General features: G+C 52.6%; 1 protein-coding gene across 2 annotated transcripts; it reads right to left on the reverse strand.

Annotated features, from left to right (window-relative positions):
* Positions 1-377: 377 nt before the first annotated feature.
* SLC43A3 (solute carrier family 43 member 3) lies at positions 378-22,522 on the reverse strand. Of its 2 annotated transcripts, none has more exons than XM_072790849.1 (13): positions 22,411-22,522; positions 21,556-21,922; positions 21,187-21,316; positions 13,866-13,912; positions 12,649-12,725; positions 12,336-12,428; positions 9,875-10,014; positions 8,499-8,596; positions 7,353-7,526; positions 7,017-7,136; positions 2,563-2,749; positions 1,829-1,952; positions 378-1,026 (listed from the first exon to the last, which is right to left on the reverse strand). In XM_072790849.1, the coding sequence occupies exons 2-13, from the start codon at positions 21,737-21,739 to the stop codon at positions 925-927; spliced, it is 1,476 nt and encodes a 491-aa protein (XP_072646950.1). In that variant the 5' UTR covers positions 21,740-21,922; positions 22,411-22,522; the 3' UTR covers positions 378-924. The 2 variants fall into 2 exon arrangements, with proteins under 2 accessions (XP_072646950.1, XP_072646951.1); XM_072790850.1 differs by lacking the exon at positions 22,411-22,522 and adding an exon at positions 22,103-22,192.
* Between the last annotated feature and the right edge of the window lie 218 nt (positions 22,523-22,740).

Consider the following 22,740-nt stretch of genomic DNA (forward strand, 5'->3'; position numbering starts at 1 on the left):
CCAGGGTGCTACAGCCAGATTTCTCCGCTCCGCTCCCACATCCACTCCCAGGCTGGAGCACCCTCAGGGATGTACAAGCATGCACACACACACACACACACACTCAGATGAGTGTACAGGCACACACATACCTACATGCACAGACACACTCAGGCGTGTGCACGTACACACTCAGGCATATGCACGCACACACACTCAAAGCATGCACACACACGTTCAGGTGCATGTGCATGCACACACACACTTAGGCATGTGCACAGGCACACACACGTACTTGCGCACACGTGCACACATACACTCAGGCGTGTGCGCGCACACACTCAGGCACGCACACAGGCACACGCATACACACAGCCCAAAGCCTAGAGAGCCACACCTTCAGCAGAAAGGCTTTATTTTTCTCTAAGATTAATCCCCCAGAGACACGTTTTCTATGATGCCCAAAGTAAAGAATAGAGGGAGCCACCTCGAAATGCTGGGCGTCATAGCCAAGGTCATGACAACCCCACTCTTCACCTGGAAGCTTACCCGGCACGAGGGGCTCAGCACACACAGGCATCACAGCCAAAGAGGTCCAAAGAAGTAGGTGACATACTTCCCCCCTCATCACATCACCTCCCCTGAAACCAAGTGTCTACCAATGTCACGTGTTTCCTGCTCCGAAACTAAGACCCTCCACGGGCCTTTGCTCCGGGTCTATATGACAGCAATGATCGTGGCACCTGAGCGTCTTTTCTTGCTAACCCAAGTGTCACCTAGCTGTTAACTAGGTCTTTTTTTTTTTTTTTCAAAGAAAAGAAAAAGTAATGGCTAATTAATACAAGAAGCCCAGGCAGGCCAAGTGCTCCTGGATGTGGGGTCCTCACGGGTGGGGAAGGATGAGCAAAGACAGCGTCCTCTCGGCTGGAAAGCAGAGCTTCTGAGCTAGGCAGTTGCACGAGGGCTCCTTTCCCGCCGGCACTCCCAGTACACCATAAAGGGATGGACGAAGGTCAAGACAGTGGCAAGCACCAGCGTCACGTTCACCTGAGGGTGGGAGGGGGCAGGTGAGGTCCAGAACTCTGAACCGCAGCCACCACCCACAAAGCGGCCAGAATTCCACCAGGAGTGGCCTCTACTTTCTCCTCAGACACTCAGAGTGCCCCGGGGCAACACCTCAGTTATTGTTCATTCTGCCCTGCAGAGCAGGGCAGGAGAGGAGTACTGTGCCCATTTCCTAGATGAAGAAACAGAGGTCTTGAGAGCACTCACTGCAGGCAGGAAACGTCTTTAAAGTCTTAGATTCTCCTTTGGAATTTGTGAGAATTTTACATCCTCCTCCAGAGGATGTCCATTTGTTTCCACACACATAATAAATATTTTCTCCCTGGGGCGCCTGGATGGCTCAGTGGTTGAGCATCTGCCTTTGGCTCAGGGTGTGACCCTAGGGTCTTGGGATTGAGGACCTGCTTCTCCTTCTGCCTATGTCTCTCTCTCTCTCTCTCTCTCTGTCTCTCGTGAATAAATAAAATCCTTAACAACAACAACAAAAATATATATATTTATATATAAATATTTTCTCCCCGAACCTCTAATCCTGTGGACTCTCTTGGAAGCCATGCCATGCTAGTCCTGCAGTTTCGAGTACCCTGGCCATTACGCAGGGTACTCTGCTTACCCCAGTTTGAGAAATCAGACCAAGGATGTACCCAGGTGCAGAAATAGTCCTGCAGGAACCATCTCAGCCAGATTTGGGGCGCCCCCTGCTGGGGCCCCACTGAGCCACCCCAATCCGGATGTCCTCTCTGGTCCAAGGCCAGGGCCACACCCCCAGCACCCAAGTACTCACGTAAAGCGGGTCATTCTGCAGGGGACCCTTGATGAAGGTGAAGATAGGGAACTGGAGCAGAGAGACAATGGCTGATAAGGCCATCACCAGCCCAAAGAGCTTCCCAAAGTGCTCCGAAGGGAAACTGGGGAGAGAGGCAAACCGGGTTCCAGTGAGCTCCCTCCAGGAGGGGCCCGGCCATGGAGGGCCTGTGTCAGCCCCTTGCTCCCAGGTCCCCCATCCTAGGCCTGGCTTCACCCTCCCACACAGCCCTTCCCCCTCCACCTTTGCTCGAGCCACAGAGTACAGAGAAGGCACTGTGCGGAGACCCCGACACAGGTGGGCCTGGAGAGGTCTCAAAGAAAAGACGGACAATGAGCCAATCACTGTGCTGGACCATGAGGACACAGCAAACGGAAGCAAGAACAGAGCGCCGAGAGCACAAAGAAGGAAGACTCTTTCTGGCTCTCCCTGGGACAGCTGAACCAGAAGTGGGCCTTGGAGGCTGAATAGGAGTTCACCAGGGAGATAGGAGAGGCCGAGAGGAGGGCCCCTACGAAGCCTCAAGTTGGTGAATGTTCTATCCCTCCCGCCAGCCTCTGCCTCTACCTCACTGTCTACACCTGCTCCAGGACCCTGCCTCCCTCACTGGAGCACTGCAGGCCCATCCTCACCTCCTGACTTCTTTACCTCCCGTGCACGTCCCTTCGTGCCAGCGTGTCCCCGGTGGGGTCAGGCAGCCCAGGCCCACTTACGCGAGGGTGAGGAAGGCAGCATTGCCCCCGTACAGGAAGGAGCGGCTGATCACTTGCAGGATGAACGTGACGTACTGGAGGGGCAGCACGGGCACCGAGGCACAGAGGGCGAAGCCCAGGCACAGCAGGGACGTCAGGGCCAGAGAAGGCACCGCCGAGCGGAGGGCCACCGTCATGGCCGAGGACCCTGGTCCAAAGGGAAGAAGGGGCTGCGTGGAGGCGAGCACGGCGGAGGGCAGATAGAAGGGGCTGAGCCACCGTCCACCGACCCTCCCAGCAGAATCCCAGCCTCCCACACGCTCATCTCCTATCCGCACCAAACGGTGGATCATCTACCCCCTAAATGCCATTCAAATGCATCCACCGCTCTCCACCCTCCCCACTCAGCCAGCCGCAGGTCTCCACCAGTGCACGCCTGGGTTGTGACAATGTGTGACAATGGCCTCCTACCACTGGCCACATGCTCTGGCCCCTCCAGCCCGCAGCCAGGTATGCTGCGGAGCGCTGGAGGTGGGGGGGGGGGGGCAGGAGACCGCAAACAGCCCCCAACCAGCCGCCACTCAGGCCAAGCTGCACCAACATGGATCTGCAGCCACACCAAAGAGGAAGGGAGGGAAGGACAGCCAGCCTTCACTGTGGCCTGCAGCAATAACATTGTTACTAATAGTATCAATACTGGAAGCCAGACATCCTGCAGTAAATACATTTTTAAAATACTAGATACCTGTACGTGTACATCGTGTGCGGCATATAGCATACCTACACACAGCGTGTGTATACAGCACTGTTAGGGACTACTATCTTCAGAGGAAAGGAGACACAGATATAAAGCCAAGGAAATAAACTCGGATTTAAAATATCAGTACAGGGCAGCCCAGGCGGCTCAGCCGTTTAGCGTCGCCTTCAGCCGAGGGCCTGATCCTGGAGACCCAGGATCTAGTCTCACGTTGGGCTCCCTGCATGGAGCCTGCTTCTCTCTCTGCCTGTGTTTCTGCCTGCCTCTCTCTCTCTCTCTCTCTCTCTCTCATGAATAAATAAATTAAATCTTTTAAAAATAAAATAAAGAAAAGAAAAGAAAAATCAGTACATCTTGGGCTCAATTGCTTAGGTCTGCCTTCAGCTCAGGTCATGATCCCAGGTCTTGGGATGAAGCCCCACATCAGGCTCCCTGCTCCTTGGAGTCTGCTTCTCCCTCTCCCTATGCTACTCCCCTGGCTTGTGCTCTCTCTCTCAAATACATAAAAATCTTAATAAAATAAAATACCAGTAATCTTACCTCTATCCAAGGCCTAAAAGCAGAGATGACCCAAGAGAATTAGACACCCTGGCATCCAGATTGCAGTCTTTATTTTTTTTAAGATTTTATTTATTTATTCATGAGAGACACAGAGACACAGGCAGAGGGAGAAGCAGGCTTCATGCAGGGAGCCTGATGCAGGACTCGATCCTGGGACTGCGGGTTCATGCCCTGAGTGAAAGGCAGACGCTCAACCACTGAGCCACCCAGGCATCCCAAGATTGCAGTCTTTAAATACCATTTCTGACTTAAAGGCCCAGGATTACTTGGAGAAACAGCTGTTCCAGGGCAGGAAATATACCCCTTGAAACAGCCCCGAACATCTCACTGTGCTGGAAAATGAGACAAATAAGACATTCTCTAAACTTGATGGCGTTGTGTTAAAGCACGCCAATTCTCCATCAGTAAAGTTCCCAATAACCAAAGATGGATTGATTTGAGCACATAGAAGATTCGAGATGGAAATGGATTGGAACCCATCAAATATATATATAATGAGACTTTAAAAGAGAAACAACGTGAGGGGACACCAGGGTGGTTCAGTCTGTTAATTGTCTAACTCTTGGGTTTCTGCTCAGATCATGATGATCTTGGGGTCATGAGATCCAGGCCGAGGGACTCTACACTCAGCGTGGAGTCTGCTTGAGACTCTCTCTCTCTCCCCCTCTCTCCACCCTCCCCTCCCCACACTCACATGCTGCCTCCCTCTCTAAAATAAATAAATCTTAAAACAGCAAAAAGAATAACAATAAAGAGAAACGACATGAAAAAGTAAATCAATTAAATTAAGTAAAAGAAAAACGACAAGTCATCCCCCCTGGAGGTTGCTAAAGCACCGAGTCATTCTGAAACTGGCACATGGAAGAAAAAAAACAAAAAAAAAAAAAAAAAAAGAAAGAAAAAAACCAAGCACTTATTTCAGGGCATAAGGTAGTCAATGAGGGAAAGCTTTTCTTTCTAGAGGAACTCTAGCAATTAAAAGCAGAAGGAAAGACAGAAAGAGACAAATGTCCATTTTGCAACCCTAATGAAATAATGGATCCCAGCAGTGATCACCCAGAGCTACTAAAATCATTACCCGTGCAGCTGATGGGAAACTCTGTACCGAGTGGATCAGACTGACAGCGTCTGGACCCACTAATCAATCCTAACATCGTAAGCACAGGGACAGCTGGTGCCGGGGGCCCCACCGCCCAGAGCCAGAGGACGCCCGCCGCTCCACCTCCGAGGCGCGCTCGCCAAAAAATACTCAACTGCGTCTCCTCAAGCCTCCAATCTGCCTGTTTACGGGAAATACCCAATCAGAAACATTTTTAAGTGACACCCAAGGATGTCAAACCCAATCTGGGAGAAATCTGACAGAACAAATGACCCAGTTTCTTCAACAAATAAACCACCAGAAAAACAAAAGGTAGGGGGGAGGAGAAGGGACACAGAGATTGAAGATCTAGGAAGGCCCGCAGTCAAATCCACAGTGTAGACCCTGTGTGCATCCTCGTGGGAACAGACTCACCATGAAAAGTAGTTTCTGAGACAACTGGGGAAATCTGAACGGCAGGTTAGACGGTATTAGGAAATTACTGGTTTTGAGGACACCTGGGTGGCTTAGTGTTTGAGCTTCTGCCTTTGGCTCAGAGCGTGATCCTGGGGTGCTGGGATGGAGTCCCCTATCAGGCTCCCCACAGGGAGCCTGCTCCTCCTTCTGCCTGTGTCTCTGCCTCTCTCTGTGTGTCTCTCATGAATAAATAAATAAAATCTCTTTAAAAAAAGAAATTACTGGTTTTTGGGGTGATAATGATATGATGGTGATGTTTAAATAAGAAGGGCCTTATTTGTGAGAGACACAGACTGAAGTATTTACAGATGAAATTGTCTGATGCCTGCAATCTGTCTTAAAATACCCCAGTAGGGGTAGGAGCAGCAGCGCCGGGGAAGGGGCGACCTCAGGGCCCCTCTGTTCAACCAGGCAGGTCCGAGGGTCATGTCCACTCTCCGAGGCACAGGCACGGCTGCCTCTGCCCCTTCCCTCCTCTCCCCACTTCAGCACTGTCTCCTCTGCACCCCAGTCCAGCCCAAATTCCTGTCTGGGATTCCTCAGATTCCTCACTCTAGCTCGCTCCTCACCACCCTGACCCCACTATATTCTTGGGCCCTCCTCTTCATCTCCCCACTTCTTGCTCATCCCTCAGGCCTCCACTTTGAAGCCACTTCCTCCAGGAAGCCTTCCAGAACATCAAGGCCATCCTCACCAAAAAAAAGGTGAAATGCCCCTTTTTTTGTGTCCCCATCACCCCCTGTGAGCTGACTTCGCAGATGGTGATGCCTGATGACTTGTCCTTCTCTGTTCTCTAGACTGAGAAAGGTGTGAGAGCAAGGACCTAGCCGTCCGGTCCATGGTGGAGTCTGGAACTATGGCTGGCACGTAACTGACACTCAGTGACTAGTGGATGGATGGATGGATGGATGGATGGATGGATGGATGGAGGATAGGTGGATGAGTGGATGGATGGATGAATGGATGGACAGATGGATGGACAGATGGATGGATGGACATGTGGACGGATGGGTGGACAGGTGGATGGACAGTGGATGGATGGGTAGACGGGTGGGTGGATGAATGGATGGATGGATGGATGGATGAAGGGATGGGTGGGTGGATGGTGGATGGATGGATGGATGGATGGACAGGTGGACAGGGACAGGTGGGTGGACGGGTAGGTGGATGGTGGATGGACAGGTGAGTGGACGGGTGGGTGGATGGGTGGATGAATGGTGGATGGATGGTGGATGGATTGGTGGATAGGTGGAAGGATGAATAGGTGGACGGCTAGGTGGATGAGTAGATGGGTGAATGGGTGGACAGGTGGGTGGACTGGTGGACGGGTGAGTGGATGGATGGGTGGATGGATGGATGGGTGGGTGAATAGATGGGTGGATGGGTGGACAGATGGGTAGACGGGTGGACAGATGGGTGGCCAGGTGGGTGGACAGGTGGGTGAATGGGTAGACAGGTGGGTGGATGGTTGGGTGGGTGGATGGGTGGATGGGTGGATGGATGCACATAGAATGGATCAAGAACAAAAGAGAAAGTGGCTCTGGCTGTGAATGAAGGTTCCTCCCCTCCTGGTCCCCCAACCCTCTGTGCCCCAGGCCTCACCTGTGCTTTTCGCTTCCTTCTGGTACTTCTGCTTGAGCCGGTCCATGAGCAGGCCATTCCAGGGCGCACACAGCACCCCAAAGAACTGAGTGATGGCGAAGGCATTTGTGTAGGTGCTGACTGCAGAGGGCAAAGGGGAGCTAGGTGGTAAGAAATTTCCAGCACTGCCTTCCAGGGGAGGACTCTCCCAGCCCGCCCTTGCCCTGCCTGTCTCTCCTCCCCGAACCTCTGCTCAGACCTTCCTCCAGACCACACAGCCCTGCTGCGCTCAGAACCCCGGCCTCATGGTTCCGAGTGCCCAGCTGGGATGCAAAGGTAGGCCGCCCCACCACATACCTAGTGCTCTGTCACCCCCGGCCAGGTTGGTGAGCAGAGAGTTGAGGGTGCCGATGAAGAGGTAGTGCCACAACTGTATCAGGGACAGCCACACCAGGTGCCAGGCAAAGCGCTGTGAAAGGGCATAGCTCCAGAAAGAGCGGGGCTCCTGCTGCTGCTCTGGTCCTGGGGTCTCTGATGGGGAGGAAGGATCTGGGCGTGAGTACCAAGAAGTAGGGGAGTGTAGAAGGCTCACAGGACCGTCCTCTATGGAGCGAGCTCACCTCCTCTTGCCTCCCAGACCGCATATGGTGTGTTCTCAGAGCTGCCTGTACCCAGCTTGTCCTACCTCTACAGCTTGGTTACGCGGCCCCACCAGCCTGAAGGACCCAGGTCCTCCTGTCTGCTGACACCCCATCTGTCTTTCACAGCTTGGACTCAGTGACACTGCTTGTAGCAGCACTTTCTCAACCAGGACGGTGGAGAGAAGGACAAGGAGAAGAGAATGCGGACGTTGGAGGTGAGGGGAGTGTTAGTGCAGCCCGCTCACTGTCTCAGCTGCTCCACGCCCCGTCCCTTGCCGTCCATACCAGGATCCTGAGTCGGTTCTAGAAACCGCAGCCTGACTCCTTGCTCAGAGTCCAGGTGGGACGTGAATGACATGTCCTGTTCCTCATCCAGGGCTGACCGGTTTGATCACATTCCCTGGGACACAGACCGGCTGTTATGTCTAGTCTGGGGTCCCCTGAGGCATCCAGGTCCTTCTCTTTCCTGGGGCCCAGCAAGTGCATGTTTCCTTTGATTTTTGTGAGCTTCCCAGAACCCTGTTCTTGCTTGGACCTTGCCAGCAGTGGGTTTGTGACATGTGTAACCACAGACCCAGAACAGACAGAGGAGGGAAAGGAGGCAGGGCATGGGGAGCGGGTATGATAAGCCGAGGAGAGAAAAAGGAGGGACGGAGAGTGAAGATACAGAAGTCCCGACCCTCTGTGGACCCTCCAGAAAAGGGTGGGTAGGGGGTCGAGGAGACCCTGTGGGTCCTCCGATGGCCTTTGCCTGACTCTGCATCCCCAGGGCAGCTGCGGTGGCAGAGAACCTGGACTCTAGGGGGCGGTTCGGGGAGAAGTCAGACGCTGAAGGGTGGATGGGGAAGCTAGCGGGGCTCACCTTCCTTTGCTGGAGGCACCTCCTTGGACCCCATCTCCAGCTTCTCGGACTCGGCTGTGCTGTTCTCTCTCGCCGTGGTGTCCTTCCCGGAGCACAGGCTATGGACAAAAAGCCCCCAGCCCAAGCCGAGCACTGTGAGCTGAGTCCGAGATGCAGGCCACAGGGGACAGCACAGGGGCTCCCAGAGGTCACCTGGAGACACCTTTCAACAGCCCTCATGCCCAGGCCACAGCCCAGACCAGTGAAATCAGAATGTCTGGGCACAGGAGCCAGGCTTCTATATATATATTTTTTAAGATTTATTTATTTTAGAGAGAGAACAGGAGCAGGGGGAGGGGCAGCGGGAGAAGGAGACTCCTCGCTGAGCAGAGAGCCCGACACGGAGCTTCATCTCATGACCTGAGCCGAAATCAAGAGTCAGACGCCCAACCATCTGAGACACCCAGGTGCCTCCCCCCGACCAAGCTTCCATATTCTTTAAAGCTCTCTAGTGATTCTTTTATGCAGCAAAGTTTGGGAACCACCAGAAACGTGGGAAGAGTTGGCCAGGCCCAGGTTCGCATCCCAGCTCTGCCTCCCCCTAGCTATGGAGACATGGCTCAGACTGAGCCCTGCTGAGCCTCTTTTTCTCATTTGGAAAACAGAGACAAGGATATTCATCTGAGAGGATAATTGTGCAATGAAATCAGAGGGCACACGGCCAAACAGTAAGCGAGCAACACATCAATGCCTCCCCACCCCCCATGGTGCTGACTGCAAAACCGGTCACATTGCTTCACCTCCCCTGTTCTCCAACCTCTGCAATGGGATCCTGCAGCTCTGACCGGTCCTCCCACCCCTGCATCTGGGCTAGCTTGTGAGCTGTTTCTGCCAGGACAACGCAGCAGAACTGGGCCAATTCTGAGAAACACTGTGCACATCTGCACCGCTTCTTAGAGCCCCGGTGCTAGCCTACTGGAGGACAAGAGCCCTGTGACTCAGATATCTTTGTCACCCTGAGTGACTGCCAGACACACCCCATGTGAGGGATGCCATCCTCACCAGCCAGCCCCTGCCGTAGCCAGCCCACACCAGCTCAGCAGACAACCAGAGGCAGGAGAGCCCTGGCCACGCCCTCCAAACCCATCCCTGATCAGCAGAACCAGCCAGCTACCCACAGACTCATGAAAAACAATAAATGGTTCATGTTTCTGACCACTGACTTTTGGGGTTGTTTGTTACGCAGCAACAGCTAGCTGATACACCCACAGCCTGGTCCTCCCGCCCTGTGATGGGTTTCCTCTGCTCTGCTAGCACAGCATATGTCCCACCCCTGGCTTCCCACCACATGTCAGGTGGAGGGCTCTGGTTCACAGTCACCAGATCCCAGTCCTTACCCATAACTGTAGTTGGGGGGCAACGGATAGGGGATGTGGCCTCGGGGCATCAGGAGGAAAGTGCGCCCAACATGCCAGGCACTGCAGACCGAAATGAAGATGAAAGAAGCCCGGAGGCTGACACCCTGTTCATAAAGTAGCTGTGGGAGGAGGAGGGAAAAACAAAAACAAAAACCTCAGCACAACAGCCCTGTTTGTGGCAACATGATTCCCAACATCCAAAAGGCAGAAGCAAACCAAAGGTCCATTTGCAGATAAATGGGGAAATGAACTGGGGCAATGGGATGCCATTCCTGAGAGAGGAGGGGAGTCCTGCACAGGTTATGACAGGGATAAATTTGAGGACATTAGCCAGGCACGAAGGGATCAACACTGCACGCTTCTGCAGAGCAGTCCAAGTCATAGAAACAGAAAACAGAACAGTGCTTGCGGGGGGCTGGGGTGGGGGGACAGGAAGTCACTGTTTAATGGGCACTGAGTTTCTGTTTTGCGAGGTTGTAAACAGTCCTGGAGATGGATAGGGGTCATGGTTGCACAACAATGTGAAGGACCTTAATCCACTAAACTGTACCCTTAAAAGTAGTTCAGATGGTAAATTTTATGTTCTCTGTATTTTACCCAACAGAAAAGTCTGTGTAAGAAGCAGGGACTGGACCCCCCAGCCTGTGACAGGCTCCCGCCCTCCATCCTGAACGCTGATCAAGGATTCCTGACACACACACGTTCAAGCTCACCCCACAGCTCAGTCAGCAATGGACAGGGGGGTGCGGGGAGGGGGAGGTGAGCATCGTGTCACCCATCCCCCCAGCCTTATAGACTCTCCTCATGTGGCTTCTCCGAGACCTGCCAGCCCACTGCTTTTTCATCTTATTTTTTTTTAACAGCAGCCAAGGCCTTCTTCTCAAACAAAACTTCACACAGAAATTCAGCCTATGAAACACATCAGCAGGGAGCGACCCAGTCATCTTCCCTCTCATTCTCTTTGGGGACCAACATAATACCCCAGAGAACCCCTCAAGGTTCCTTGACACCCAGTTTGAAAACCATTGATCTAGCCTACCTCCTCCTTTTACAGAGGATCAAAGTGAGGTCCAGAGACATGCAACCAACTGCTCAAGGTCAGGGTCAGCAGCAGAAAAGTCGGAATAAACTAAGAACTAAGATTCTGCTCTGACACTGTCACTCTTTCCAACACTAAGGAGACAAGAGAGAAAGGGAGGCATATCCAGGGGAAGGAGAGGGAACCAGGAAAGGGGCTCTGGTATCAGTGGTAGAGAGGCTTAGTAAGTACCCCTGGGGCTCAGTCTCGGGATGGCCCTTTAAGCCAAGGTGTTTATGGGACTAAGCTAGCTAGTCTCAGGTCTGGTAGTGACTCCCAGAGATCCTCTTCTCCCCCCCATAGCCCATGGGCTGTGCCAGCCTCCTCTGACCTAACACAAAGCCTGGAGGGAAGTCCCAAGTTGGGCACCTTCGGGTGTCAAGGACCCATACTCTCTTCATTCCTTCCACAGTCATCCTTAGTGTCCTGCAGCTGGTGGCCTCATAATCACAGCATGGCTACCATGACTCCAACTATCACATCTTCCCACCACAACATTCAAAAAGAAAAAAATGGGAAGGGGGAACAAGGAGAAAGGCTTTCTTTCTGCTCTGTTCTCACCTTCTATCAGGGAGGGAAAAATGTTCCCTGAACTCTTCTAGGATACACACCTTTCATCTCATTTTTTTTTTTTTGTGATAGTCACACAGAGAGAGAGAGAGAGGCTCAGAGAGACAGGCAGAGGGAGAAGCAGGCTCCATGCACCGGGAGCCTGATGTGGGATTCGATCCCGGGTCTCCAGGATCACGCCCTGGGCCAAAGACAGGCGCCAAACCGCTGCGCCACCCAGGGATCCCCTTTTCATCTCATTAACAAGGACTGAATAACATGACCACCTTTACCCATCACTAACAAAGGGGGCAGGGATTGCCCCAGTTGGCTTAGATCATTCAAGATTCATCCTCTGGGCTGAGCACCTCCAGATGGAATGATGAGCAACAAAGAAGGTGGAATGGCTGTCAGGTGGCCACTAATAGCACTGGGACCCTCACCCCCCACATCAGCCCTGAGGAGAGCTGGAGAGGCCTCTGTGTCTGCTTCTGTTGCTCCCACTGGCCACCTCTCACCTTCCTGTCCAGACCAGAAGCTCACAGGCACAAACACTCCACCCCAAGGGGCTCCCAGCCTCCGCCCAACACTGGCCTGAGGGCATCACAACCTCTCCCCAAAAATCCTACTTAGAAGTAAAGAGCTTCATCACTACCAGGAGAGGCTCCAGAGCCAGACAGGCCTGGGCTCAAGTTCAAGTGTCATGTTTACTAGCTGCAGGAGGGCTAAAGGAAAGAAATCAGGCGAAGTTCACAAGACAAGTGCCTGCCACACAGAAGCGGGTGATAAATGCTGCTCGCTGGTGTTTCTTACCTTGATGACAAGGAAGACCGCCGAGGAGGAGTCAAACGCCCCGTTGTAGAGGGTGATGATGGTCGAGCGGTGTTTGCCAAAGAGGTTCCCAACCTGGAGAACACAGGAGTCATTCACTTCTTCCTGAGACAGTACTTCCTGTCCACGGGGCATGGGCCGGGCCCTCATTGTACGCAGACCCACCTCATCCGAGGAGCTGCGGCCCTGGCTCAAGCCAGCCCCACTGGAGGTAGCCGATGCAGAGCAGTGCTTCTCCCTCCCTCCACCCGCCCCTACCTCCAGCCTGGTGCCTGGGGTCAGGGTGGGCTCCTACCTGCAGATTGGTGATGAGAAACAGGATGCCTCCGACGGTGAGCATGGGCATGGCCAGGAAGAGCAGCAGGGCCGAGTCTGGGACAATCAGAGACAGAGAAGGGGTGGAGTCCTAGTGGAACCCAAACACGGAGCCCCACACTCTGGCTCCCACCGGCTCCCAAATTCCAACAATCCTGGGATTCTATCTGGCCCCAGTTCTCGCCAGCCTTCTAGCATCCTTTGAGGACCTTAAGAGAGTAGTCAGGGCTACGCCAAATGTCCCTGCAGGGGGACCCTACAGAAGTCTCCTGAACCACCTTCCTCCCCCCCATAGGCGCTCCTCGGTCCACAGCAGGCCTGCATGTCCACAGGGAGAGGCAAGACTCAAAGTGAAGCCACTGCTGCCTCTCCTCACTAAACCACAAGCAGCCCCTCCGTTCATGCTTGACACCGTCTGGGAGGGAAGCCTGGCTTCCGCCCCAAGCACTGCAGGACTTTGAGCTGGATTCTGAGTCTGTGACTCGGTCACCTCGTCTGTTAAATGGGAATAACAGTCCTTGCTCTTCCTATCTCATGGGGTGCTGTGAGATCCGAGCAAGAAACAGCCATGGATTGTGTTTCCCTGGTCCATTAAACTCAGAGCACCTCCTCTGTGCCAGGAACCATGCTTGGCCAGTGGAACCAAGACACCAGGAAAGAACGCTCCCCACTGTGGGTCTTGGCAAGGCATCTCCTCCCGCCCGTCTTCTCTACACAATGGAAGGAGGAGAATGAACCGGGCTGAAATTCCCAGACTTTGAGAGATTTCCACGTTCATGAACCAGTAATATTTGAAACGAAAACTTTCGACTGCAATAGGACTGTCGACTTTTGCCCCACTAATTGAGTATAGTTTCAAAAACAACCATCCTTCATACTATGATTCTGCTTTTAAAAAGAGAACACATAAAAAAAATTTTTAAAAAGAGAACACGTTAACACATACAAAAGGAAGGATGTAAGCTTTTGAATAAATTCTCTCTGAAGCAACCCCTTCACTGTCATTTTTTGCATTTCTCAGTAACTACACTGGTTTCACCGACTAGCAACAACTCCCCCAAAGATTCTCTCAAGCTCAAAGCCTGGGGATCTCTGAACAATGGTGGGGGTCAGGGTGTCCTGCCCATCACCTCTGCACCTGCCTCACTACCAGGTGCCCCTGCCTTGTGTCCCTCCCACCCACCTGACAGCACTCACCTGCGGAGGTGAAGGCTATGGTGAGTGTGGCGGTGGTGTACAGAAATCTGAAACATACAACGGGAGATGGAAAATGTTGTCAAAAGGGCAGAGCAGATAGAGCCAAGGCGCTCCCACTTGGGGTCCCAACAGCCAATTCCTTGGAGAAAGGGATTAGTGCCTGGTCTACAAAGCAAAGCTTTGAGTTCTAATTCATCCTCGCTGTGTGGCCTCGGGTAAGGCACTGCCCTTCTCTGGGCCTTGGCAGCCTTTTCTAGAAAAGGAAATGATTGGACAGATGTAGAAATCCCAGGGTGCTGTGATGTCAGGACTGCAATTCCAAGGTTATGGGGACCTCTTAACAGTTTGGGAATCTCCCAAGGCATGGGGTAATAGAAGCAGTGCCCAAGTGTGATATTCTGATTTATAATAGGAAATATCTGTTTGCCCCTTGTCCCCAGTGCCTGACAGAAGGCTCCTGAAACTCCTGTAAAGTCTTCAGTGATAAGAGCACTAAGAGCATCTTTGTTCTGATCAGGTGACTCTGGGCTCCTGGATGGCTCCTGATTAGGCCCATCACCAGAAAGACCTAGCCACAATTAGAAACTTGGAATTTCCAGCCCACCCACCCCCACTTTTGCAAAAGGGAAAGAGGCTGGAAATGGTTAATAACTGATCAAGCCTACCTGAGGACAGCTTCCAGGCTGGTGTATACAACCACATACCAGGAGGATGATATACCCCAGACGCCACCAGGACAAAAGGTTTAGTCCTATGCACTGACCCTTCCCAGACTTCACTCTACATATCTCCTCATCTGGCTACTTATCTGTATCCTTTATCATATCCTTTAACAGACTGGTAAACACAAGCAAATGTTTCCTTGAGTTCTGTGAGTTGTTCTAGAAAATAATCCAATCCAAGGGAAAGGAGGTCATGGGAACTTCAGGTTTGTAGCCAAGCCAGACCAAAGTTGTGGGTAACCTGAGGACCTACCACCTGTGACTGGCATCTGAAGTGGGGGCCGTCTCATGGGATCCAGCCCTCAACCTGTAGGATCTGAGATCTCTCTCCTGGTAGAAGGCATCAGAACTGAGTTGCACTGCGGGACACCCAGCTGGTGTCACAGAACTGCGTGGGGTGGGGAGACTCCACGCACATGTGGCGAGTGGATATGTCAGAAGTAGAGTCTTCTCTACTTGAGGGCAGTCTTCTGCCCTCAAGGAGAGGGCAGCCCAGGTGGCTCAGCGGTTTAGCGCTGCCTTCAACCCACAGCATGATCCTGGAGACCTGGGATCGAGTCCCATGTTGGGCTCCCTGCATGGAGCCTACTTCTCCTTCTGCCTGTGTCTCTGTCTCTGTCTCTCTCTATCTCTCATGAATAAATAAATTAAAAATTATTAAAAAAAAAAAAAAATTATTTTTAAAAGGAATAAAAAAATTTTTTAAAGAAAGTCAAGGAGAACTGCAAGAGGAGATATGTAGGATTTCCCAATATTGTTGGAGTCAGTAAAGTGGGATTTGCTAGAATGGCTCAGGCTCAAAGAGGCATGTGCTTCGAGAAGAGAAAGGGGATGAAGAGCCCCTGGCTCCTGGGTGGCCATGTGGTGACCCATCGGGTGGGGCAGCAGGTGCACGGCCACCATCCACTAGAGGGAAAAGTCACCGGTTTGGAAATCAGAAATGGATCCACCTCCCAGGAAGTGGGTCCAGGGGATCCACAGAAGTGCAAACTAATAAGCAAATGCCAAAAGATACAAGCTCAAGGTCACCGCGATTACTCAGCTATTAGAAATGACAAATACCCACCATTTGCTTCAACGTGGATGGAACTGGAGGGTATTATGCTGAGTGAAGTGAGTCAGTCGGAGAAGGACAAACATTATATGTTCTCATTCATTTGGGGAATATAAATAATAGTGAAAGGGAATATAAGGGAAGGGGGAAGAAATGTGTGGGAAATATCAGAAAGGGAGACAGAACATAAAGACTCCTAACTCTGGGAAACGAACTAGGGGTGGTGGAAGGGGAGGAGGGCGGGGGGTGGGAGTAAATGGGTGACGGGCACTGGGGGTTATTCTGTATGTTAGTAAATTGAACACCAATAAAAAATAAATTAAAAAAAATAAAAAAATAAAATAAAATAAAATAAAATAAAATAAATAAAATAAAATAAAATAAAATAAAAGAGAGCGCCGGGTCAGACATGCATGCTAGACCAAGGTCAGACCTGGGTTAGTCTGGGCTTTGGCCATTACCCTCGAAGTCACCCCCAAGGGGAAAACAGGCAGGAGCAACAGAAAGTGTCTCTAAGACTTCTGGTCCCCAAGGAGGTAGTCAGTGTGGGAGGATGAAACTGAACCCGGGGACGGCGGGGGTGGATGGTGAGGTGCTGCTACATTTTGGTTTTGTGAATGGATATCCTCAGCTTCCCAGAGAACCCTTCCTGTGACAGAGGGGGACAGTGGCCACTTTGGGGGCTGTGTCTCGGGTTCTGAACGCTGCGGAGTGCCGAGCTCATCTGGGTTGATGCAGGACCTGGAGCTCACTATGCAACAGTCACACATGGCCGCGCGTGATCCACACACACACACACACAGGTTACACTTGGCCTGGACTGCAGCCACTGTAAGGTCCACGTCCCCCTCCAAAGGGAACTTCCCAGGTGGAGCAGCCTGGACGCTTTGCACACCAGCCCTGTGCACCCGGCTTGACGCCGACCTGCGCCCAGGTCACAGGAGATGCTGTGGCGAAGGGGGCCCTTACATGCAGGCACCCCATTAAAACCCACTGCCACAAAAGGGAAAAAAACAGTTTGGGAAGGCTTACTGAATTTGCTGGCTCAGTTTCCCCTCCTGGGTCTTAGAGATGCTAATAATTATATTATGTTAATTAACAAAAGAATGGGGACAGGCAAGAGACTGGTCTCAGGAGGGTAGAAACTTTTCAATGGTTATTAAAGAACAAGGTGAATAACTATTGATGGGAGCGGAACAGAGAGGAAACAGAGGAGAGTGGAGGGTTCATCCCCACTGGGTAGAAATCTCCAGATGGTTATAGAGATGTGGGATAAATGAAATGGACAGCTATCGGGTTTATTAAAAAAATAAAAAAGTGTTAAATACAGCACTGCCGAAGGCTGGGTGGGCCAAGGGGACACCTGCCCACCCACAGCATTAAAGTGCTAGCAACCAAACCCAGTCTGTTTGTCCCCATTTAAAAAAAAAAAAAAAAAAAGTTAAAAGCCAGAAGACAGAGAGATCACAATGAGAAACCCAACCAGCAATTGCTGGGGCCAGCAGTTGGGCAGATTCATCAGCTTTGAGGCTGCCAGGAGGCTGGGCTCCCTTGACACTACCCCTCACCTTGGCCCAGAGCCTTCTGCACCGGAGTGGGCAAAACGGGCAGCAGGTGGCGAAGTTTCCAGGGCTCCTTGACCAGGGGACCAAACTCCCTGGAATAGCCCAGACGCTGGCTTCAGGCAGGATGAATCTTCCTGGTTTTTGGAAGCCGGAAGATTGAGACAAGCTCCCCAGAAAGAAGTTGTCTCCTTCCCCTGATGTTTCATGAAACTAGACACCCCGTCTGGCCCAGAACACTTCCCCTGATGGTAGAAACCCCTTGCTGCCCACTCCTGAGGAGGCTGCTGGTATGAGGGTCAGGGTGGGGGCGCCCAGGGGGCTCAGCCAGTTAGGCCTCTGCCTTCAGCTCAGATCATGATCTCAGGGTCCCAGGATCGAGCCCCATGTCCTCTGGCTCCCTGCTCAGCGGGGAGTCTGCTCGTCCCTCTCCCTCTGCCCATCCCCCTGCCCCTTGCTCGCTCTCTCTCTCTCTCTCTCTCTAATAAATAAAAATCTTAAAAAAAAAAAAAAGGAAGGTCAGGGTTACTGGAAGAAAGGGAAACGTTTATAGGAGAACTGGTACAATTGAAGAGGCCGTGGGAGGGGGCTGCCTCTTGGCTGCACAACTCTGTATGGGGATGGACACCTCCCAGCTAGCACTGTGGGACAGGAGGCGGGTAAATCTGCCCTGCGTGTCAACTGGACTTGTGAAATGGGAGCCAGTGAGACCAGGGAGACCAGTGAGCCCAGGCAAAGTGGAAAAGAAGCCAGAATGCTGGTAAGGGACGAACTCTCGGCACCATAACCCTCTGGGGAGCCCAAACTGGGCCTTATGGCAAAAGTTTGCAGTCACCTCCCAGCAACTGCAGGTAGCCTGGACAAGACCATTCCCATTTCCGGGGCATTTACTGTCTTGCTATTGGACATTAATTGAATCCACACAGATAACTGAAGTACATAAAATGATCTTCAAACATGAAAGACTCACAATGTCTAGGATGATATCGGAGAAATGCTCTAATGGCGATGGCAATCCCCAGAAGAATTCCATGCTAAAAATAGCAATGGTTAGACAGGATCATGTTGCGGGGAGGGGTGGGGGTTGCAAGGAGGAGACACCATGAATGGGGAGGCTTTCATCCCCTAGGACTGACTCTGGAATTCTACCGTCACTTGGACAGCGTCCCTATAAGGAATCCTCGATTGACCAATACAGAGCTCCTTGGCCATCCTCCAAGGCGAGTGGACACCACCACCCTGTTTGGAAGGCCACCACGCTGATCCAGAAAGTTAAAAACAGATCAGCTCAGGGGGCTGAATGGACTGCATGCCGCCATCCTAGGAGAGCAGAAAGAAATCTACCATGGAAAAGGCCCCTACGTTCGGGTTCTTACGGACCCCACGCAGTGGCCAATGGCCACAGTGGTCTGGCCATTGGATCACACAGGAGGGCAATAGAAACCTGGCCATACGAGGCACATCCTATGGAAATCACTGTGACATTTGAGGGGTCCACTCAAATGGGAGAACTAGTACATTCAAATAGGCTTTATGTGAAGTGGTTGCCTCTCTTTTATCTGACTGTATTATGGGGGATTAACCTTGTGTCTGAGTGAGGAATGTTTCCCCTCTTAGAACTGTGGTTAGGGGACTTTGTGCAGGGGTCACAGGACCACAGCAGCCACTATAAGGGCTGGAAGCAGGGGTGATTCATAAGCAAGAAACTAACTATGTTTTGAACCATTATGTTAAGGTTCCTAAGTGCCTGGTGGGGCAGGATGCACCTTCCCTCTATCTGCCAAAATTGGGACAAGCAGGGAATGCAGCTATCTTGCCTGGTGGGAAAGACAGCTGCTAGCTCTGCTAGGGCTTGTCCCACCTGAAAGGGAGTGGATTGAAGGGGAACCTGCTGGACGTGTATTCCAGACCAGCACAGTGCCCGAACCTAAAGTCCCCTCCAAAGGTGGAAGAGTTACAGTATGGACGGAGAGAAAGAAAATGCGAGAATAAGTGAATGAATAAGCACGTTCTATAATGAGGGAAATCCAGTATCACATGAGCACTTCGAAAGGCTCAGCAAAAGAGAAGATATTGTCTCTTTGCTCGATTATACCAGATGTCTGAAGGGTACAGGGATATATATCGCTGAGATCACTCCTGCTTTTGGAACCTGACAAGGTTGAACAGAAGCCTCTAAACATAAATGGCCCTGGGAGACACTTTCAGATGGTATGTTGATGGACTGGATAGTTATTAATGACTCAATGTGTTTCTGTTAAGGCACCGGTACATTTGACCTTTAACTGCTTCTTCTAGGGAAGGAATCCATGTTCAAAGACCAGAGGCTGCGATGTGATATTGTGGTTTATACTAAAAAATACAGGACGCCTGGGTGGCCCAGTGGTTGGGCATCTGCCTGGGCTCAGGTCGTGATCCCAGAGTCCAGGATTGAGTCCCACATCCGGCTCCCTGTAAGGAACCTGTTTCTCCCTCTGCCTATGTCTCTGCCTCTCTCTCTCTCTCTCTGTCTCTCGTAAATAATTTTTTAAAAAATCTTCATACTAAAAAATACATATTTGGTCTTTATCCTGGGCCCCTGATACAGGGCTCCTAAAACCCTTGTAAACTCCATGATAAGAGCACTAGGTGCATTTTTTGTTCCAGTGGGGTGATTCTAGTAGGTTCCCAGATGGCTCCCAGATGCGGATTGGTCACCAGAAAGACCAAGTCATGATTGGAAGTTTGGGACTTTTCCCACTCCTCTAGAGAGGGGAGAAGGGCTGGAAATGGTTAATAATTGATAGAGCCTACATGAAGAAGCCTCCATAAAATCCCCATAGGATGGGGCTCAGAGAGCTTCCAAATCTATATGCTTTCATCTCTATCCTTCATCATATCCTCTAATAAACCGGTAAACACAAGTGTTTCCCTGAGTTACGTGAGCTGTTCTACCAATAACCCAGTCCAAGAGGGACGAGCTCATGGGAACCTCTGATCTATAGCCAAGTCAGACAGAAGTTGTGGGTCACCTGGGGACCTACCAACTTGCAATCTGCATCTGAAGTGGGGAGCAGCCTTATAGGGCCCAGCCCTTAACCTGCAGGATCTGACTCACTCTCTCCAGGGAGTCAGTGCCAGAATGGAGTTAAATTGTAAGACACCCAGCAGATGTCATGGAACTACTTGGTGCAGGGGAAAACCCCACATATTGGGTGACCAGATGTGTCAGAAGTGAGGTGTTCTATGTGAAAGTTAAAGAGAAACCCAGGAAAGACCACGTTTTTCTTAACATACTAAGACTGGAGAGGAGGAAGGAGACAAAAGAAGGGGTGAGAAGAAGAGGGGACAGGGAGTTCAAAGACCAGGAGAGACTGAAGGTCATAAACACCCAATGGCTTCGAGAGCAGGAACTTGCTTTATCAGCCAGCCCTCCCTCTGAGGACTCATTTCCCATACATCTGCCAGGAGGCACCTGCTCTGGGTCCTATTAAGGCCTTGGCAGGTCGCTGCTTATTGCGGAAGCTGCCACCTGCAGCGGTACCCTTTATGAATGAGATGAGTTCCTTGACCCTCGGTGAAGTCCCCACCATCTCCGCTCTAGTCAGGGGGTCGGGAAAGCCCACCATCAGGGATACCCAGGAGACCTTAGTCTGTCTCTGGGGAATGACATGGAGGGAGGGGATGACAATTAAGCCTGATGTAAGGCCTGGTAGGATCCCTGGTGTGAAAGCAGAGTGACAATTTTCACTTCCACTATTTCAACCCAAACATCCAGGCAGCCCTCACGGGAAGTAGGCCTGGGCTCCAGCTCAGTTTGAATACACATCCACATGGAACAGAGGAAAAGGAAAGGGGAGCGGGAGTGCAGAGAAGAGGGTGGGTCTAGACAGAGTCCACATCTGGGCTGCTTCTGACACGCTGCCCCTCCCTCCATGCACTGCCACTGCCAGGGGAATTCCTCTTGCCTATCTCTACCCAGGTGGGGCCTTTGGAAGACTTACATGGCTAGGAGACGGGCCACGGTGGTCTTGAATCTGTCAAAGATGAAGCCAGCGGGGAACGTCATAAAGTTGTTCATGAAGGACCCCAGGGTGAAGATGAGTGAGAACCTCTCATCCTGGGCTTTGCAGTCTGGAGGAAAGGGAGATCTCAGGGAGTCGAAATGTGACAGCTCCCAATGACCCCTCAGGGGCTGGTACTTCCCTCCCCAGGCACCCTGGAGACCAAGGCTGGGGAGTCAGTGAGGAGAGGCTGACACTCCTTTCCTCCCACCCTGCTCGCAGGCAGAGAGGCTAGCAGCAGGGTGGAGCCCTCCCACCCCTTCCTACTGCCTGGGAACCAGACTCTGCTTCCCTAGAGAAGCCTCTTACCAGCCGGCCCTGTGACATTGCCCATCAGCAGGGCCTCCGGTTTGCACAGCTCCTCAAAGTAATGCTCTGTTTTGAAGACAAACACCAGTGATGCCCAGCCGAAGAGGATTCCGGAAAAGCCAAGGCATTCCAGTAGCCCTGTCAGCAGGGTGGCCACTCGAAGGGGCAGACCCTGGCCTGGCATGGCTCGAGGTGAAGCCGATCCCCAAATCTCACTGGGGACCTCCCCGGCTGACCACAGGAGCTTCAAGCGCTGGCCTTTGGGCACTTGGAAAATTCCTCTGGCAAGCCCTTCTGTTCAAGGAGGCTCTGGCTCTGGCTTTTCTCCGGCCTGGGCAAAAGGCAGCCGTGGGCAGTTCTCTGGATCCTGTAAAATCAAGGCAGAGGCCGCTTGGTCCAGGGAGCTTGTGGGAAAGGGAAAGGTGGACAAAGAGTCCTGGGAGGTGCAGAAAGGGGCCAGCTGTTCCAACAGCTGCACAAAGCCTCCCCACCCCACAACGGCAGCATGTGGGGGACACACAAACTGAGCCCAGTCCTAGGGACTGACCACAAAAATAGAAACAGCGCTGAATTGGGGGGAAGGGGGAAGGGGGGCGGTCATCAGGGTGTCCAAACAACCTGGCGAAGTTAGCTGTGTCGTTCTGTCCAGTTTACCCCACAAGGAATATAAAGGTCCAGAGAGGGTGTTGTCAACTTGCCCGAGGTCACATGGGCTGGGTAGTCACAACACAGGCCAGTCTGCAGCCCAAAATATCCAAGTCCAGCAGCGCCCTCCGTGACCTCCCGCTGTCACCCGCTGCCGGAGGGTCCCCGCGCCCCCCATGCGCCCCCCGCGCCCCCGCCCCAGCGCCCTACCCGCAGGCCTCCTCGCCGCCGGCCTCCCGCGCGCCTCGGGGATTCGCGCCTCCGCGCCCCTCCCAGCCCCGCCCTCAGCCCCGCGCGTCCGGAAGGGCCCGACCCGGGGCGGCGTCGGGGGAGGTCCGCCCGCCCGCCCGCCGCCCGCCGCCCGCCGCCCGCCGCCCGCGCTTCCTCTCTCCCCGCCTCCCCGCCTGGCGCGCGCCCCGGGCCGCGCTGGGATCGTCCCGTTATCTCCCCGCCACCCCAGCCGCGCCGGCCCCTTCGCCTCTCCAACTCCTCCCGCCCCTCCCCAACCAAACTCGCTTCAAAACCGTGGCTCGCAAGGGG

This window comes from Canis lupus, chromosome 21 (genome assembly GCF_048164855.1).
Source record: "Canis lupus baileyi chromosome 21, mCanLup2.hap1, whole genome shotgun sequence".
Classification (NCBI taxonomy): domain Eukaryota; kingdom Metazoa; phylum Chordata; class Mammalia; order Carnivora; family Canidae; genus Canis; species Canis lupus.